General features: G+C 37.0%; 1 protein-coding gene across 1 annotated transcript; it reads right to left on the bottom strand.

Annotated features, from left to right (window-relative positions):
* Positions 1–132: 132 nt before the first annotated feature.
* On the bottom strand, positions 133–12,057 carry LOC106643657 (uncharacterized). Its single transcript, XM_089593225.1, has 25 exons — positions 11,920–12,057; positions 11,692–11,822; positions 11,236–11,362; positions 10,949–11,074; positions 10,658–10,801; positions 10,470–10,558; positions 10,189–10,393; positions 9,831–9,991; positions 8,723–8,828; positions 7,669–7,791; positions 6,813–7,021; positions 6,633–6,732; positions 6,221–6,555; positions 5,910–6,150; positions 5,685–5,822; positions 5,431–5,616; positions 4,909–5,358; positions 4,632–4,832; positions 4,174–4,563; positions 3,762–4,096; positions 2,249–3,701; positions 1,929–2,174; positions 1,550–1,831; positions 1,317–1,473; positions 133–1,216 (listed from the first exon to the last, which is right to left on the bottom strand). The coding sequence occupies exons 1-25, from the start codon at positions 12,055–12,057 to the stop codon at positions 1,089–1,091; spliced, it is 6,201 nt and encodes a 2,066-aa protein (XP_089449351.1). The 3' UTR covers positions 133–1,088.
* Positions 12,058–20,958: the final 8,901 nt, after the last annotated feature.

Below are 20,958 nucleotides of genomic sequence, written 5' to 3'. Positions count from 1 at the left end.
TTGCACAATTACTTGTTCATAACTTTCGTTGTTGTTGTTGTTATTGTTGTTTACCCAACTTTCAGTTCATGAAAGAAATTGCAGTTCAGTTCAGTTTATCGGATCAGTTTTTTGATTTAAAAACGATACTTAACATTCGATATAATTTTATTGTCTTGATAGTTTCATTGCATATAAATATAATTTCATATGCATATAAATTTGTAGCATTATACATGTGAGAATTTTTTATCCAAAGATGGAAACAGTAAAGGTTTCATACTCTCAGTACAATAGAAATCCATCGTCAGATTAAGGTTTGCTTACATGCTAAAATGTAATAATGGTAATAATAAAACTACTAAAGTAAGAAAAAAAATAAAGAAAAGAAATTATTGTTAAACAAATGAAATGTCACGAGCAAATACGAATTTGTGTCTTTCTCTACACACGCTTGGTTGGAGCAATACTACGATTGGTGGGATTCAAAAGCGTAGAGAACTAATTAATTGACATGTTTTAATTTACGCAAAATTTTTTTTTTTTTTCTCTTTGTTTTTCAATAAAAACTAGTCATTCGGACACAAAATAGGCGTATTACAGACGATATATTTACTTGACCTTCGTTTGGTTCAAGTCGTCGGTCGCTCGATCAACAAACGCGCAATTTACTGTATATTTATAACAACGCATGGACGCATGTTTCACCAGCCTTATTTAAAAGTCAACATTACCATACAAATCCAATACAATTTATTGAGGATTACCATTTACGTGGAATGGTACGTGAGGATTGTAATGGATAAGTACTAGTCTCACTATTGATGTAACTGTGCCTCTCAAATAACAAGGAATGCAAAGCGACCCAATGTCAAAGTATTACATGGCAAAACTAGGAAAATTTCGTACGACATTTGGGCACTGTTTAATATGCAATAAAACAATTGCATGAAAAAATTACAAGGATGATGCCATCTTTGGTACTCGATGCTTTTGTTTGTTTGAAGAATCATCATGCGAGTATCAAAAAAAAAATTTTATGGAGCATGAGTATGTAAAATTTAGTTTACGAGTTGGATGAATATCATCATTACAAGCGTTCATTTCATTCATTGAATTACAATGCCACCTGGTCCTGGCAGGCAAGTTTGCTTCATTAGGGCCAAATCGACTTCTCGTGCAGCTTGTCGTCCCTCTGAAATAGCCCATACCACTAGGGATTGACCTCTCCGACAATCTAACAGACAAAAAGTAACATTAGTTTGAAAAATCAATTTTTTTTTTCCTATTTCATATATATTAATACTAATTAATCAACTCTTTAAGATAATATTTACCTCCAGCAGCAAAAACTCCTGGCACACTTGTTGCATATTTACCAGTAGGTGTCAAATAATTTCCACGACTATCCATTTCAGTGGATAATTCTTGAGCAATATATTTTTCAGGTCCCAAAAAACCCATGGCAAGTAATACTAAGTCACACTTGTAAACCTGTGTTTAAGAGGTATATAATAAATTTCATTTCAGAAAAAATTTGAAAATTTTTCATTTAATTTCTTTATTTCACCTTTTCGGAATTGGGAACTTGATCCATTTTCCACCCACCAACATCGTCTTTCGTCCACTCAACATTTACGGTTTTGATGCCACTTATGTGACCGTTGCCATCATCCAAAAATTCCTTGCTCAAAGTACTAAATTTGCGTGGATCTTGGCCAAATCTGTGGACAACTTCTTCGTGTCCATAATCCAATTTAAATATCCTAGGAAATTGTGGCCAAGGATTGTCTTGTCCTCTTTTTTTGGGCGGTTCTGGTAAAATTTCAAATGTCACGATCGATTTGGCTCCCTACAGTATAAAAAAAAAAAAAAAAAAAAAAAAAAATAGCTTTATCAAGTAATGAACAAGAGCCATTTTTATGAATCGCATCATAGAGTCGAAATACCTGTCGCAGAGATGTTGCGATGCAATCACAGCCAGTGTCTCCGCCGCCAATGATTATAACGTCTTTGTCTTTAGCCATCAATTCGAGATTTAGCGGGGTATTGTTACCCATTTGCTTTTTCTGCCAATGCTCGAGAAATGTGACGGCAAAATGAATGCCTTTCAACTGCCTTCCGGTAATGGACAGATCCCTCGGCCAAGTTGCTCCGGTGCAAATAACAACGGCATCGTTCTGTTGTTTCAATTCCTATATTGAAAAAGAGCAGGAAAAACAAAAATTATGTGTTGATACTCGATTCAACGAGTCAATACACTACTTACGGATACGGAGATTGACTTTCCAACGTTGACGCCAGTTTTGAAGATAATGCCTTCCTCGGCCAGTAAATTTACTCGCCTCTGCACAACTTGCTTTGAAAGCTTCATCGTAGGAATACCATACTGCAGCAGCCCACCAACTCGGTCGTTTCTCTCGTACACAGTGACAAAGTGTCCGGCCTTGTTTAATTGATGAGCAGCGGCAAGACCCGCTGGGCCAGATCCGATGACGGCAACCTTTTTGCCAGTTCTTTGCGTCGGAAGATGCGGTTCTATCCAGCCTTGCTCAAAGGCATGATCGATTATGGCGCATTCGATATTCTTGATTGTAACGGCTGGCTCGGAAATCCCGAGGACGCAAGCACCCTCGCAGGGTGCAGGACACACTCTTCCCGTGAATTCGGGGAAATTGTTTGTCTGAACAAGTTGGTTGAGAGCTTCTTTCCAATTGTCTTGAAAAACAAGATCGTTCCACTTTGGAATGATATTACCGAGAGGACAGCCGTGGCTACTCTGGCAAAACGGAACTCCGCAATCCATACAACGCGCGGCTTGAACTTTCAGGCCCTTCCTCACGCCACCGAAATTGTAAATTTCGTCCCAATCCGTCATACGTTTGTCAACCGACCTGTAATGTCCACCCTGTCTTTTGTACTTGATGAAGCCTTTTACTTTATCCAGCTTCTTTTGGGCTACCTCGGTATCGGCCACGACATCTTCAATGTCGAGCACAGCTTCGGTTTTACCATTGCCGTTTGAAATAATGGTGACATTCGAAGGCTTTTCTTCTTCCTCCTTTTCCTCCATCTGCTTCAAAGCACGTTGATACTCGTACGGAAATACCTTAAAAATGCGATTGGTTGGCTCTGGCCAGATCTGCAGCATTTCTTGGGCAATCAACGATCCGGTCTTTTCGACAAATTCCTCGAGCAATTGTTGCACATGGTCGATATCTTTTTTCCCGTTGAGCGGCAAAAGCTCCACCATCTCTGGATTACATTTGCTCTTGAATGACCCATCGACGTCGAAAACGTACGCGATGCCGCCCGACATACCAGCAGCAAAATTTCTTCCAGTCAAGCCGAGAATGAGAGCAACTCCGCCAGTCATGTACTCGCAGCCGTGATCGCCGACACCCTCGACAACGACTACAGCGCCGCTGTTACGCACGCTGAATCTCTCGGCGGCAATACCACGAAAATAAGCACGGCCGGAAGTCGCACCGTACAGACAAACGTTGCCCACAATCACGTTGGCCTCCGAGTTGAATTCAGACTCTTTGGGAGGATAAATGACAATCTCACCACCACAAAGACCTTTGCCAACGTAATCGTTGGCATCCCCTTCCAATTCCATAGTAACGCCCTTTGTCAGAAAAGCACCAAAACTCTGGCCTGCAGAGCCCTTTAATTTTATGTTAATACTGTTGTCGGTCAGTCCCTTTTCACCATATTTCCTGTAAACGAACAAGAAAAGTATACAATTATGTAGTAAACAAACAAAAAAATGTACATACTTTGAAATGTGATAGCTCAGAGTGCTTCCAAATGCTCGGGTTTCATTGTTGATGGTCATCTCGATGGTCACGCTATTTTGTTGGCCATTTAAAACTGGCATTGCTCTATCGATGAGTTGATTATCGGGTCTCTGCTCGAGTTGAAAGTCTTGTTTGACGCTTCCACCCTTGATATTGACGCCAGGTCTCAATTCTAGAGCGTTGCGCAGGACCATTGATAAATCCAACGTTTTGGCTTTGACACTTGAAATGTCGTCACGAATTTTAAGCAAGTCGGTACGACCAATTAGATCTTGAAATTTGGTTATTCCCAAAGAAGCCATAATTCTGCGGGCCTAATTATAGGAGACAAAAAAAAAAAATACGTCATGTATCACTTGCTTAATATTTGAAATACTTCAAGGCAACTCACATCTTCCGCAAGAGCAAAGAAAAAATTGATAACGTGCTCGGGTGAGCCAGCAAATTTTTTTCTCAAAAGAGGATCTTGTGTAGCAATTCCAACGGGACATGTATTCAAGTGGCATTTCCTCATCATGGTACAACCCATAGCGATGAGAGGAGCAGTACTGAGGCCAAACTCATCGGCACCCATTAAAGCAGCAACTACAATGTCGAAGCCCGTTCGCATTTGACCGTCAGCTTGGACAATCATGCGCGAGCGAAGGTTATTGAGAGTTAGGATTTGATGTGTCTCGGCTACACCCAATTCCCACGGCAATCCAGCAGACTTTATTCCCGTCCAGCTACTCGCTCCGGTGCCACCATCGTGTCCGGATATAACAACATGCTCGGCTTTGCCCTAGAATTATCATCATCGTGATTAATGGACATGTTTTATTGGAAACTTGAAAAAATTTCAATACATACTTTGGCCACACCGGATGCGACAACACCGACACCAACTTCGGACACGAGCTTGACCGATATTCTCGCCTTTGGATTGGCACATTTTAAGTCATAAATCAGTTCAGCTAAATCCTCGATGGAATAAATGTCGTGGTGAGGTGGCGGAGAAATGAGACCTACTCCTGGTACAGAGTGTCTCGTAGCAGCGATATCAGCTGTTACCTAAACTTGCCGATAAACGAGTTATATAAAACGGATCAAGGACAATGATACTTGACAAAACAAATAATTAAGTCACCTTGTAACCTGGCAATTCGCCACCTTCGCCAGGCTTTGCTCCTTGAGCCATTTTTATTTGCAAATCGTCGGCATTGGCCAAATAACTCGAAGTAACGCCAAAGCGACCGCTGGCAACCTGTTTGATGGCCGATCGTTTGTTAAACTGCGGATCTTGATTCAAGTATCTGTCTGCGTTTTCGCCACCCTCACCAGTATTTGATTTACCACCGATTCTATTCATAGCAATGGCAAGGGTAGAGTGAGCCTCCAGTGAAATACTACCAAAACTCATGGCTCCCGTAGCAAAGCGCTTGACAATTTCCGAGGCTGGCTCTACGAGTGAAATGTCAACTGCAGTCTTGTTTTTCACGAATTCGAGTTGACCGCGAAGAGTGCAGGCTTGGACAACTTCCATCGATGTTTGTCGATAATTTTCGTACGCACTCCAATTCTTGGAACTGACGTATTCCTATGGATGAAATAAAATGATTCATCGTCTGTAAAACATTACACATGTAAAATTTTGAGTACTGAAAATTACTTGGAGACTGGCGATACTGCGAGGATCGTTGATGTGCTTTTCGCCACCGGCTCTCCAATGATAAATTCCTGGATTGTTGATGACGACCGTGTCAAAGCTATCATCCCAGTAGGTCATTCGATGACGCGAGAAACCTTCTCGCGCTAATATGTCAAAGTTTACTCCTCCGATTCGCGAGTAAGTGCCCTTGTGTAGAAAAACACGATGATACAAAACGCGTAAAGGAAAAATTTTTCGTATGGATTTTTACACACCTTGAAGCACTTTTCTACAACTTGATCAGCCAGACCCACAGCTTCAAATATTTGAGCACCTTTGTACGACTGCAATGTGGATATTCCCATTTTGGCCATTACTTTGGCAATGCCACGTTCCATTGCTTCCGCGTAGCACTAAAATTTTAGTAATTATCGAAATTTGTCGAGGTTGTACAAAAGAGCAATTCGTTAATTGGATTCTATTTATACATAAACTATTACTTTAAATATAACTTGATCAGTCATCGATTGGTCAAGAACAAAATCAGATCTAAGATCTTTAGCCATTTCAAAGACCAAGTAGGGGCAGATGGCATCTGCTCCGTATCCAAGTAGGACGCACATGTGATGGACTTCGCGGGCTTCACCGGTTTCCAGGATCAAACCAACCTTCATACGCTGCCTTTCTTCGATTAGGAAATGATGCACCGATCCAAGTGCCAAAACTATGCTTACGGGTACTCTGAAAATTCATTCGGTTCAATTATATATTTCACTCGTGATGCATATGATGAAATTCGATATTTCGATACCTCTCTGGTCCGGCTTGACGATCCGACAAAATTATGAGTTGATAGCCTGCTCTGGCAGCAGCATTGGCTTCATCGCAGACTCGATTCAAGGTCTTTAATAATCCCGCAGGTCCCTCTGATTTAGCATAAGTACAATCGATAACTTGACATTTCCAACCGCGGTAGCTTGTTTTTTTTAAGACCTCGAGGTCATACAAGGATAGAATTGGTTGTTCTAAAAATAAACGATGGACATACATTTCACTCGGTTCTAAAATATTACTTTCTGGACCGATCGGGCATAAAAGTGACATTACAATTTTTTCCCTGAATGGATCAATGGGTGGATTCGTTACCTATTTTGGGCGAGAAAAAAAAAATTTATTTTCACTTGATACGTCTAAATAAACAATATTATTCACGAAATACGCACTTGAGCAAAGAGCTGTTTAAAATATTCATAAATAAGTGGTTGGAATTCAGAGAGGCATGCCAAAGGTGCATCATTGCCCATAGAACCAAGAGCTTCTTTTCTGAAATAAAATTAAACTCGTGTAATATTCAGAGTTTCTTTTCATAAATATTCTTGGTAAGTAAAATGATTGATTATTACTTGGTCTGAATCATTGGCAAAAGTAACAGATTGATAGTCTCCAGGGTGTAACCAAATAAAGCGATTCTCTTGTCCCCGCTCCATACGCGATTTACTGCAGAGATACCATCCTTGGATACTCCATTTTTCGGTACTAAAGCGTTACTGACGCCATTTTCTAAACTGCGTTCCGTTTCATTGTGAGCTTTGCGAAAATCGTCCATAGTCATCTAGATTTGATAAGCATTTTTATCAATAGTCAAAGACTCGTTTCCTTCATTTTTCATACAAATTTACGTTTTACAGTTTTCGTTTAATTTTTCAACAAATATACTACAACTACAACACAAAAATACCTAGATAACAGAAAATAAAGATGAAACACGAAAATCTAAATGATCTACGACAAGGGATAAAAAGATGTAGAGATGAAAAAGAATGCAGTCACAAATAAGGAGGAAAAGTATAAAAACGCTATTTTTCCTGTTTGGTAGAAGGTTTTAGTTATTCAAGTGTAGAAAGAAAATACACACAGATAATACTTGGATGACACATGTCTAAACTCACCATCTTTCAAAAACACCAATCATAGTCAGCATACGGAGAAGTGCAAAAAAAATGATTATGAATTAACGATTTGTTCTTGTCTTGGTCATTCTCAACTCTAAATCTGCTAATTTAATATTTAATAATATCGATTTTTTTTTTTTTTTTTTTTTTTTTTTTTTATAATAAACAATAATAACAAATTTGAAATAATACTAGGACGTCTTTGCGTAATGATTATACATCAAGTATCAACACGAATGTGGAAATACAACAATATGATGAGCATAATTTTCATTATCGTGGAATATTTGGTCAAGTTACAAAATACCTGATTTTTCAGCCACTGCGAGTGAGGACGGCTTCGAGCAATTTTCAACTTGAGCTCAACATCTTGAATGATTTGTTTTTCTTCGGTGTCGACAAGCAGCATTCTGCCAGGCTTCAGGCGACTCTGAAAATAAAAGAAATAAAATTCTTGGTCAACACTATTGCGTGGAATAATTACAACTGAATAGACATTCATATGACAGCACTGGATGACGGTCCTACGCCTCTATACAAACCTAGCCCTTGGATGATATAAAATATATTTATATATATAAATACATACAGATATATTTAAAAATATTATATATAAGGAGCATATAATTAAAAGTAAATTAAAATAACTTTCTACTTCATTATTCATACCAGGCACTTGAAAAATATTTTTCAATTCATCAAGTGACATTCTGTCTTTACTCCAGTTACATGTTCCTTTTTTTTTTTTTTTTTTTTTTTTTTTTTTTTTTTTTTTTTTTTTCTTTATAAACATTAATCGTTTCAATTAAAGATAAAACGTGTTATTGTAAAAACAGAATACCATTACAAAAGTTTTTTTTTTTTTCGATAATGAATAAATAAAAATTGTACATTCATGAAAACATGTTTCAGATTGTTTCAATTTATATAATTTATAATAATGTTACTCTATGTACATAAAAAAAACATTAAAGGCAATTGATGATAAAAAAAAATATACTCCAAGATCAATAGTTACAAAAACGGAAAAAGAAAAAGGAAATTAATACGTATCACTTGTCAACCTGATACAACTACTACAATAAAATGACTCGATAATCTCAGGTCTCCTGCAAATTTATCAGCCTCTTTGTTGGCTTTGCCAAATAATGATTCCACACAACTGGAAGCTGAAATCATCGTCAAGTACTTGATTGCGGAAAAGGAATTTGAGTAAAAGTAGTGTGTGTGTATGCGTGATGTTGAGAGAAGACAATTTTTTTTTCATAAATCGCCATAATCATTCCCATAACGTGATAGCTCCAACATCTCCATGTAGTGGAGTTTGCAATTGTCAATTTCTCGAAAAGTTCCTTGTTTACCTTGAGGACAACATTGGCGGGTGGAGTATCATAGACGCCCACTTCGGACGCCATCACCATCACATTATCCTTAGTGACGTAGAAGCGCGACGGGCGCAGGCCGTTTCTGCCAAACAAAAATTCAAAAAAGTCTTTTGTATTACCAAGCCTCAGTCTATGACAGCGCTGTGTTGTAATAATCCGCTCGAGTACACTTTAATCAAAAATTTGGTTGCCTTTTTTTTTTTTTTACGCAATTAATTGCTTGCCCTTTTTCCACCTGTCTCGTCATATTTGTACAGACTCACTCTTTATTTCCCTGTGCTCTCGACGGCAGCATCTTTCATTTTCGATTACCACCCCACTAAGCTCACTCGTAGGCGGTATATGGCAGCGAGAACGACAATGCTTGTACGAGTGTCTCAGTGGTCTTCTCTCTTTCTTTCTTTCTTTCTCTCACTGTGTCAACCGACGCAGAAGGCGCTCGATCAAGATCGGACGAACCGTCCGATTGTCTCTACAAGTCAATGTCGTTTCACGAAATACACCATCTACTTACTTATTTGTTTTCCTTTTTATCATTATGTAAACTCTGTAGTGACAAAACAAAACTCAACGAGCCAATCACCCTTACTTACAGTGGAACCTTTTTTATTATCCATCACTTTATATCACAACAAAGTATGAAGTATGTTGTCGTCAATAGCTGGATTTTTAAAAGGATTTTTAAGGAAAGGGGACAACGAATTGTTAAATTTACCGTGATACAAAAATTCAAGCTCAATTGTACGAAATTTGAGAATGAAATATTCAACAAATTGTGAGTTTTTAAATACCAACGAGAGGATTAACAATTTTTTCATTTTTTTTGTATCATGGCATAATATTGAGTGATTAAATAATAGAAAGAAGGTTCAACTGTAAATTGAATTCCAATCCAACTAGTTATTTTAAAATATTGTGCTTAAATCATTAATTTAAAGAAAAAAATATCAATTTATCGGATGGCTCGAAAGGTTTATTTTGAAGATTTTCAAGTCAATTTTTTTCCTTGGCTGAATCGATGTCAACTGTTTATGAAAGCAAATTCATATCAAAAAAAGACTGTGTCATATATTTCAATATATACCTGTCCAGAATGGCACCAACGTATCTGCCATCGGTGAAAGTAAGGAGCGCTGGACCATCCCACGGCTCCATTGCACATGCAGCCCAGTGATAAAAGTCTCGCTTTTCGGTTGCCATGGTCAAGTCATTTTGCCAAGCTTCTGGTACCATTGTCATCACCGCCTAAACAAAATTTTTTTTTCAACACGTATAACTTTCATTTCAAGTATAAGCCTTTTTCGATAACAACAATTCAAAAATCTCATTTAAAAGGTTGAATCAATATAAAATCATTAATTGGATCCAATGTATAATCATTGACAGAAAAAAAAGTAAAATAAAAAGTTTGGAAAACAAAAAACCCATCATTAATTAATTACCTCTGGTAAAGAACGCTCTCCAGCCATGACCAAAAACTCGAGCACACAATCAGCGGATCCCGAGTCTGAAAGATTGGGCTCCACAACTGGATAAAGATTTTTTAGCTGGTTACCATATAATTTACTCTTCATCACTCCTTCACGGGCCTTCATAAAATTCACGTTACCCCGTAGCGTATTGATCTCCCCATTGTGAGCAAGTAGTCTGGAGAATGAAAATAATACAGTTTAAATGTTGGCAAAATTAGCCTCCATCCGAAGGTGTCTATTTATGGACTTACCGAAGTGGATGTGCTCTCTCCCAGCTGGGAAATGTATTTGTAGAGAAGCGAGTGTGCACAAGTGCCAGAGAAGTTTCGAATTTTGGCGACTGAAATAATAACAAATGCCATTAATAATGAATACAAACCAAGCGTCACCACATCAATAAATTGAAAAAAAAAATTTAATCACTTTTGAAAATTCGCACCTTCAAGTCTGTAAAGTAGTTCCACAGTTGATCGGCGGTGAGCTGTCCTTTGTAAACAATTGTTTTCAAGGACAGAGAACAAATGTAGTATCTCAAGCCTGGTTTGGGTATAACGTGCGACGACCTCTTTCGCAGGACAAATACCTGGGGAAAAAGAAATTTTTCATCGTCGCAAAAGAAAGAGCGGACAGTACTTATTTCACGAAAGAAAATTTTTAAGAGACGATTTGATAGATATCATAACAATCCAAGACCAATGTTTAGGTCATGTAAAATATTGTGCAAATTTACCTGGCGGTTTAAAGCCGCGGTTTCTTGATCGCCAGTCACAAAGACTTGGCGCATGTAAGGTTCGCATTTTTTAGCCACTTGACCAATGACGGAACTATCCGTGGGTACGTCACGCCAACAGATTATCTACGATCGAAAAATGATAACATACCTAAGTAAGTATACTGCTACCATATAAAAACGTTTTTCAATAATAAATGTTTTATTTACAGATTTAAGGTTATCTTACCATAAAAAACGAATTTGTTTGATGAAACGTAAATATACACTTGAAAGATTTTACTTACCCGTAGATTACATTCTGTGGCAATTTTTGCAAAAGCAGCTTCTGTCTCTTCGTGAGTTTTCTTGTCTAGAAATAGAATTCCAGTCGCGTACTGCCCCAACTGTGGAAGGTCGATCCCTTGCTTTTCTCTGCAACGACAGTCACAAGAGTCGCGCAAGTGTATAATATTAAAATATTAAGTATATGACGCTCGCTCGTAAGGTAATGAGGAATATTTGCCATATTTGGTGTGAAAACTAAATCTAGAGGGCGGCGCCAGGGCTGCTCAGTCCTCATTTATCATTTATATATAATCTTTGTAACAAGTTAATTTACGATCTACTTTTGTAAAATCCATGTATTTAAAAAAAAATAACAGTGATTGGTTTATAAATAATTCATGAAGGTGTAAGTAACCATGCTAAAGAAAAAGAAAGTACGATCGATTTGAATATTTGAAATGGTTATTGGGTTATACCGTAGTTCGTTGGCGTAAAACTGATGTGGTATAGCACATAAAACACCGGCTCCGTCTCCGGTGTCATTGTCACAGGCGCAAGCACCTCTGTGGTTCATGCGAGCGGACAACGTCTCTGCATCGCGAACAATCTACAATTAAAATTGATAAAATTTAAAAAATCATAAATAATATATAACCATAGCCAGGCAAATGAATTATAAATATATGGTAGCGCGCTGTACGTACTTTGTGAGAGCGTTTGCCGTCAATGGCAACGATGAAGCCGACACCACAAGCATCCCGTTCGAGGGTTGGATCGTAGAGACCCTTCTTTTCTGGAAGCGACCACGGTTCGCCGTAGCTCATACTTGGTGCCTGCTGCATAATTAATTTCACGTTATATATTTATATGGTACGTCACCTGATTTTACATGTACATTTGTACAATAAAGTAATCATCACAACAACACAGGGCAACAAAGAAAAGATAGAAAAAATATTGTAAAAACATACTGTACTGTGTAATAATTTTATATGCATCTCATTACTTTTCACTGAGTAGTTTATTAAAAAGCATTGCATAATGTTCGAAATTAGTTGTAATGGCAATACTGAAAAATTAATGCTTGGAAACCTTATTTATTTAATTAGGGGTTCATTTCATCCCAAAATTTTAGTTCCGTTATAAATACAACAACTTTGCCCATGTATGCCAATATAATTATTTTACGTACCCATGAACGTACCAATACTTGTACTTATAATTGCAGCGATTGCATTTAAATTTTGAATAATGATACGACATTTTTTAATAAAAAATATTGCACATTAATTTTTTACATTTAAATAAACAAGATTTTTTTTCTATCGAGTCTTGAAAATGTCTCATTTGAATGTCAGAGTGGACTACCAGAGTAAAAAAAATCCATACACATAACGTATTAACGTACAAGTAAAATAAGAGAGCAGTTGAATACAATAAGGCTTGTAGAATCACTGTTTTTTCCGTCACAGATATATAAAAGAAAAAAAAAAGTTAAATAAAAATATCAACAATATAAATAATGTTTGGGCGATTGTGTTTTTACAAAGAAATTCAGATTATTAGATGAATCGATATGTTGCTGAGAAACTTTCTTCTTTTTAGTTATTATTTAAATGCGCATTCATCACGTCGTACTTTTTTTGCAAAGTTATTTATACAACGCGTTGTTACATATATATATATATACAAGTTGTACTTAAAAGGCTCTGTATTTGACATGTGAAGAAACAAATTTAATAATTTTTTTTATACCTCCTGCCCTCACGTCACCTGCGACGAAAAGCAAAAAAAATACCTCTTTAAAGTGTTCATTCGTAGCGGCACTGGAGTTATACATGCAATATATTATAGTAATTACGGGCAAGCTGTAATTAATTAATTTAATCCGAATTGTGGACAATGTAAACACGTGCTAAAGAAATCCGCGATATCAAAAGAGAGGGGCGGGGGGGGGGCTTAGAGTGCGGGTTGATTTTTCGTGTTTCCAAAAGAATGGATCGACAAGGAACTCTGACGTAACTGAAGAAGCACACACGCAGAAGGAGCGAGTCGATAAGCGCGCGACACTATATATATTTACATACACACTTGTACCTACTGCACGCGTTACAAAGCGAGGTATATATGTATGTATGTATGTGTATGTGTGTACCCGTCGGTATCTAGTGTACAGAGTGTGGGTCCGCGCCGACAAGGCGTCTGAGGCGTCTCCCCGCAAACTATTGATTCGTAAATAAATAGGTAAGGATACCTATTTGCAGAGAAACGGGGGTGCGTCTGCGTGAGCTTGTAGGGAGCGACGCCGGCTTATTATTCCATCTGTTATAGTATAGGTATACATATAAGTATGGACAATATGTTCGCGAGGAGGTTGTTTTTTTTCCCTCCGCGTCAGGCCCATCACGCAGACTCTCGCTTTGCACGCCAGCATCAGATTGACCGTTTGATTTGTTTATTCCCACCATAACTGTTAATTGGGAGGAATCGATTGTTTATATCATGTATATAATAATAATAATAATATCATCGCATAAGATATAGAGAGACGGGCGCACTGCATGTCTATATTGTACAGTTTTCCATTCGGTTTGTCAATAACCCTTATGTCATTATCATACATGAAGTTAAAAGTTCCAAATTGCACAGAATTTTCAACTCTTTGGGCAAAAACTTGATAAAAACATAGAATCGTTTTGTTTCAGGTATGATTCATCATAGATCTATCAACTTGAAAAAAAAAAAAAAAGAAATTTGCCATTTCATTTTGTTTGCATTTGTTAACCTTGTCACCTAATAAAAATAATGCCCAAAACCCTCTTGTATATGCAACTATAAAAGACAGGGCAAATTCGGTACACATAAATACAAGGATTATTTATGTGCACGGTAAGCATATTATAGTGGCGGCAGATCCCTCGGCATTGAGTATAGGTACGCTGTTTTATACAAAATATATATGTATGTATAGAAAAAGAGCGAAAGAGCCAAAAAAGTATATTTATATACAGACTGTTAGCGGCACATGTATATAGGTATAGATGGTATCGATCAGGACCACGGACCAGCAAAAGTATAGCGTCAGCGAGCTGCTCGCTTGGGTGGCGGCGCGCTTATGTGCACGATATCCCGGCGACGACTGCGACCCCATTAGTTTAAAATTTATAATAATATCTACGTATAATTTCAATGGCACCTTTTGCACCCACTACTTATCGCGACCGCATCTAAATAATTTCCACAAAAATTGTACTACTACTTTTTTCCTTATAATTATCTGTAACCGCGTAACTCTAATACATTTATACGTAAGTAGGTATTACAACTGGACAGAAAACTTCAATTTGCCAGAAGAAAATGTTTTGTTTTTTTTTGTATCTTTTTGAGGTGCTGGTAGCTTTTACCATACCAAAAACATAGCCTACTTATACGCATCACATAATGTCAAGTGCTGCGTGCGTGCGTACGAACGCGTTATATACATATTGTACGTGCACGTGCACAAAGAAATATATACACATATATACATATATGTTCGCGCCGGTTGCTATACTTGCTCGCGAACGAGCAGGCCCATTTATTTTTGCACAAAGAAGAAGCAGCAATATATAACATGTAGGCAGTTCTATTTCTGCGCAATACCGCGAGCAATCGAACACCGCCTTATTCATTCACGTGTCTTAAAGGTTCGAGGCTCGCGTTACAACTGAACCCTCAAAGATACGAATAAATGTATATTCATAATATATCGTAAGGTTTCTTATTGTTGTCCACTAATGTATGGGAAACCAAAAAACAAATAAGTGTAAGTTTTGGAGAAAAAAAACGAAAAAAAAAAAAAAAAAAAAAAAAAAGTTTTATTATTTTACTCTGACAAATTTATTGAAAAAGTCACAAAGCGATGGAATGAAAGTTGTCTGAAAAAGATAACTTTTTGTCTCGATTTGTATATGTGTATAAGATACTTAATACTTGGTATCAGTGACTCTATGAGTAAAAAAACCCCAAGTAGTGGTTATCGTCAAGAAAAATCAGCCAGCAAGAGTATGCGTACTATATACTACCTTTAAATTGAAAAGAAAACTTTTTTTTCTGCGCTAGCACCGTCAATGTGAAATTCTTTACCCGAAACCGTTTATGTTGTGGTGATAAAAATTGATTACAATAATAATGATAGTAAAAAATCTAAAAAGGAAATTAAAAAAAAAAAAAAAAAAAAAAATGTTTTAATAATCAATCCATTACTGATGAAATTGATTCATTGCGATAAGATTTTATAGATGCGGCGCATCGCGATTAATAACGTGTTACAGTTGTGTTAACAAGACCTTAAAAACAGACGAGAAAAAAATTGCAATAAATTGCTTTCCGACAAACGGCATAAGAGCACATTGAGTATTATTTATGTTGCGTAATAATGAAGACAAGTTGTTTCAAGATACGCCAATTAACGAGCCAACCAAGTAATAACAATAATATATTTATCGCAACTGTAGGAAAAACTGATTCGCTGCCGAATGGTTACTGCGTATACATCACGTACAAGTAGGTAATGTAGAAAGTATAACATTAGAGTGGGGGAAGAAAAAAAACTCGCACCACAATCAGTCACATACAGACTAGCTACGTAGTTTACACTGCAAAATAATATTAGTACCTGTATACCATGTGCACAATAAGCACAGTAGGATAATCGAAAGTGCAAGCATGATGATGATAAAAATGTACAACTCCAGGGGAGAGTCAGGTGTTTCGCATACCTCTCGTGCTGTATAGTCGAGCAAGAATAATCTTGAAAATCGATCGACTTGATGGCGGTCCCCGAGGTCGTCTGATATCGTGACAGTAAACTCTGGAGCCGGTGGGATGGATGAGGAAATAAAGTCGGGCTGCAGATAACGATATCACCGAGAACGTCACATTCGTGCAAAATTTTCTCGGTCTCGGAAAATGCGTCTCTCTGTGTGTATTTTTCCTTCTTCGTGGTTAGCGCGATAACAAAAACGACTCGGTGTTGACGGGTGGAGGCGCAAAGCCAGACTGGCCTGGAAGCGAGCTACGCTTCCTCGCAATGCCCGCCTATATACATCACCCATGTCCATGTAAAATATCTATACAATTGCGCGAGAAGAAGCACCACCCACCCCACCTTACCATCACCCAACTCTGCGCGTTAAACGGCGTGGCGTGCGCGCGTGTAATTTCTCTCTCTCTGTCTGTCTGCATACTTATGCATCGGGCTTATACAATCGCCGGTCAACGTGTATAAGGTATACCATATCAATTTATATTATACCTTTGATATCGTATGAAGTTCATAATATTATATACTACTCGGTATTGTGAACAATGACGTGACTGACACGGTCGCATCAATTTTCCTCTCTACTAAATTCCATTGCCGCGCAATACATACACTCGAGAATATGTTATATGTATTGTGTTGCGCTTGTACACTTTCAGGCGACCTGCAGATTTTGCATCTGACATTTTTTTGTGTTTTGTGTCGTAGTAGGTACTGCTATTTTAGCTTTCAACTGGGTACCTACGTTTTTTTGTCCATTTCTCGAGTTTGTCGAGGATCGCGTGACGCTCCGGGCTACAGCTCCGCTAGCCCCATGTTACACAAAAAGTCTTGGCGCCGCAAATTTTTCTTTCTCCGTAATCAATATAGTATACTCTTACAACAAACACGTCGATATTACGCGGTAATCACTCGCAGCAGCAACCAAAAAGTTATGTACTTACCAACTTTTTTTTTTTGTCTTGGATAAAAATAAATATTTCTCTTTCGAAATCTCAAATATTGGTGGCGAAAGACATACTTTAAAAAAAAAAAAAAAAACGACAGACTAAACTTACAACACCAATGAAAACACAGTTTTGCCAAGGCCGTGGCAGAGGTTCTGTTCAAATAAGGCTACATATACATTTTTTTCCTTACAACTCGATGGTACAATGATATTACGACACTGAATGCGCTACATTTTTTTGATACACGTTCGATTGCGATTGTATGCCAATAACTCATCAATTATCTCATCGCGTAATTTAAACAGTACAAAAGTATTGCATCGCTAAAAAAGAAAGGGTTAAAAAAAACCTTTTTACGAGCTTTGGAAAAAAAAAATTCGTTTACCAAGTACAGCAAATACTGTACTACTTGGTCGTACATCTTTCTTCGGAGAGATTTGAAAAAAAAAAAAAAAAAAAAAAAAAAAAAAAATCCTTCATTCGTCACTGACGTCAAGAATACTTTCAACAACATGATGCATCAATATTATGCTAAAAAACATGAATTATTGAGAGGGGGGGGAAATAAATTGCCCGGTATCGTAAGTACACCTATGATATACTAAACACATGATAACAAGAAAGAAAAATCAGGCACTTCCACGAGACTGGTGCAACGTAAATTGTTTCACAATGAATGATGACAACGAATTCTTATCTAATCAAACTGCGCAAACGTCAGTCATCCGAGAGCAGTGCGAAATTCAAGATATTTTTCTACATCAACCAATGATCCGATGCTTTTAGCGTCAATGCGGTGTATATATGGATCGTGTGTGCCAACTTGCGTGCACAATGTGGCGTAATAATAATTTTTTCTCTCTTCATTTTAGCGATCGTGCGATGATATACGCACTAGTAAAGTTAATTCTGCATCAAGCAAAGCTAAAATTTAAAATGAAAATAATAATACCGGCGTTTCATCGGAAAATTACCCATTAGCAAATATATGAATCACAAGTATTCATGCAATGGATTTTACGCTGATGAAGGATAAATGTACCCCCCTTGGTAAGTAATCACAGTCGTGATGAAATTGAAAAATCAATCGTATAAAAAAAATTGATGCATTAACGAATTCGATGCAGTAGGTATAATTAAGGAAAGATGAAGAGTAAATGCGTTCCGCAAACGTAATCAAATCTGCGGTCATAAGATATCGAAATCGATTAGTATTTTATCCTCGAAAATTTCATTGCTTCTAAAATATCAAGTGCGGTACGCTTTCGCGTTTCAAAACTAGGTGATTTTGATTGCTTATTACGCAACAAAAATGTTTAGATATGTATTTTCACTGTAATGTAAGGAAACTGTGGTTATCAAAAAAATTATTCAATGTAAATAATACATTTATGAAAGATAAGTCTGTTATCTTGCGTGTGTTTTAATAGTTTACGTGGGGCACCCCTGATAAAGATACATGCGTGCTCAAAGTGAGAATGCAATCGTATATGTTTTTGTTGTTATACGCGTAATGATGCCGGTAAACCAAATAAAATAAAAATAAATTTTTTAAGAAATATTTGACAAAGCCATTCACGTACCATCCAACTCATCATCATGTATCATTTAAAAAACAGTAATTGGACGATAAAAATAACAAACTTTTATAATTATTGTTTGATTTTAATTTCAACGGTTTTGAATGTAATTGCTTCTTTTTTAATTTTTCACAATCTTTTAAAGCATTTTGCTGTAGCGTCAATGAACATTATATTCCCAATCAAAACGGTTTTCGATAAATATACAGGCTTTTTTTTTATGACTGGAGGTTTTTTCCATTATGTCGTAAAGATTAGTATTTCCAAATGCACAAACATGAGCTTATGCATGAAAAATTTTCAACCTCAAATAAATATCGACTAAATTTGACATAAACACTAAAAAAACACAAGTTTTGTGCTTAAAGCACGTAGGGGGAGGAGGGGAGAGGAGAATTTTTTATGAATTTTTAGTGTATTGGCAAATAATTGATTACATGAAGCATCTGTGAAACATCGAATGCTGCAGAAAACAAACGAATCAATAAAAAAATGAGCGCACGCGTGTGGAGTACTTACTTATTTTTACCAAGTAAGACGTTCCATGTAACTCCGAATACTCTTATCGATCCGACCTTTGGGCACGTGTATGTATATATGTATGCACAAAAGGTTGCCGCGTAGGTGTAATTTGTGTATACAATATGAGAGCAGTATAATTATAATACACAAGTACTTGGTTGCTTGCTGCTGCATGTTTGCTTATCATTATGTTACTACATATTTTTCTTGATTCTTGCTGTAGCTGATGAATATATACCTTTCAATTGTTCTCTAAAAGTACCGGCAAAATCAAGTTATGTGATATACCTGACATGTTAGAGGTGCTTAGAGATCGATTGTACCTACGACTCGAGTCTTTATTGGCGTTCTCGTGAATTGAATTGAAATTCAACAAGTAGTCATTTTACTTGGCGACACTTTGACGCTCTCTTATATTATATTTATTAACAAGACCATACATGTTTTGAGAGAGAATTAATAATTGGCATCTCTGGCATCTCTGAAAATCGTAGGTATTCGATCACCTTGGAAAATACGAAGAATCGTGAAAGCTGTTAAGTTTGCGCGCGCTTATGCTGCAGATACTTGCGGTATTAGAGAGCGACGAGAGACGAGGGTCAAAAATATCATAGGCATATTATATTTAAAAGTTAAGCAGATGAGTGCATACTATACATGTATATTATATGTAGAGAGAGGACTGCAAAACTTGGCTGGGAGCCATAAAAGAAGGAAAAAGAAATAAGCGGACAGACGTTGGTTTCCGCTTGCCCCGATCGCTCGTAAAAATTTCTAGAGATCACAAAAGTAAGTATTTCGGAAACAGCACAACAACGCTGTAGTTTCTCTTCCTGCGTATACGCCGACATAGGCTACGTGTTATGTCGCTCAAATATTTGAATACCTATACCTACTTCTTTACTTTAATCCCTTGTTTTTTCTTCCACCCACAATTTCAACAGCTTGTGCAAGAAAAAACGACGATACGCGCTGATTTAACCATTACTTGAAATTATGATGCTATTGATTTTATTTATTTACTACTTTTTTTTTTTTTTTTTTTTTTTTTCAACATCAGGAGCTCCGTTACAAGCTCGAGGAAAACGAAATAGGTTTTTTTTTTTTAGGTTTATTGATCAAAAGTCTAGTATATGCGCGAGTTATGTAAACGTTTTATATGGATTTAAACTATATTTGAAAAATTATCATTGTGAAATAGAAGGCCGACGTAAACGAGTTTTTGTTTCCTTCCTGAAACTAGTTGAGAAAGTAATACAAGATAAGCTTATTGTTTTGGGATAACGTAAGAGTTGTGCAGCTTTGATAAGTTTTCGATGTTGCTGGGAAAAATGGTAGCAAAAATTTAAGAGGCTCATAACTCGAAAACAGAGTGAAAACAATTTGCATAAATTGAAAAAACGAGAAAATATGCTCTGTCAATTTTGATGAGTCCGATATTCCGAGGCATTAAAAAGCAAACAGATTAATTTGTCGAGTCTGATGATAGTTTAACGATAAATTACACGAGAGGAAAAACATTGCACGCAGCATTCCAGTATTCAGAGTTTTTAAGCTCTCAGCCATGTATATATTATGTAGTAACCAGCACCTGTTATACCGTCGGCATTTCAACTTTTTGCCATCTGCATATGTAATTATATAATTACGTGAACCATTATTTACACATACACGTGCAGAATTGAAGTGCCAAAGAAAAACGATATGTATTGTCGCTGCTGATAAACTCGTATAGTCGTCTTTTGTTGTATAGGTATATGCCTTATAATCACGAAAAGTGTAAGTTGATTAATTCGAGCACGTGCATGGCTCGAGTCGCGATAAAAGTCTATAGCCGCGATTATTGATTGTTGACGAGTAAGTAGGTACCTTACTTTACTTCTCTCT

The sequence above is a fragment of the Copidosoma floridanum genome, unplaced genomic scaffold, assembly GCF_036245765.1.
Source record: "Copidosoma floridanum isolate Cflo_tuat_1 unplaced genomic scaffold, Cflo_Japanese_pri ptg000019l, whole genome shotgun sequence".
Taxonomy (NCBI): domain Eukaryota; kingdom Metazoa; phylum Arthropoda; class Insecta; order Hymenoptera; family Encyrtidae; genus Copidosoma; species Copidosoma floridanum.
The sequence above is the reverse complement of the archived record's forward strand: the minus strand, read 5'-3'. Positions and strand labels throughout refer to the sequence as shown.

Excerpts from the sequence above, each read along its gene's own strand:
- LOC106643657 (XM_089593225.1), bottom strand. The coding sequence starts at position 12,057 with ATGCAGCAGGCACCAAGTATGAGCTACGGCGAACCGTGGTCGCTTCCA. Across the intron at positions 10,394-10,469 it reads GAGAGAGCACATCCACTTCG|ACTACTTGCTCACAATGGGG; the intron begins GTAAGTCCATAA and ends TTCATTCTCCAG. Across the intron at positions 5,823-5,909 it reads CTGATCAAGTTATATTTAAA|TGCTACGCGGAAGCAATGGA; the intron begins GTAATAGTTTAT and ends CTAAAATTTTAG.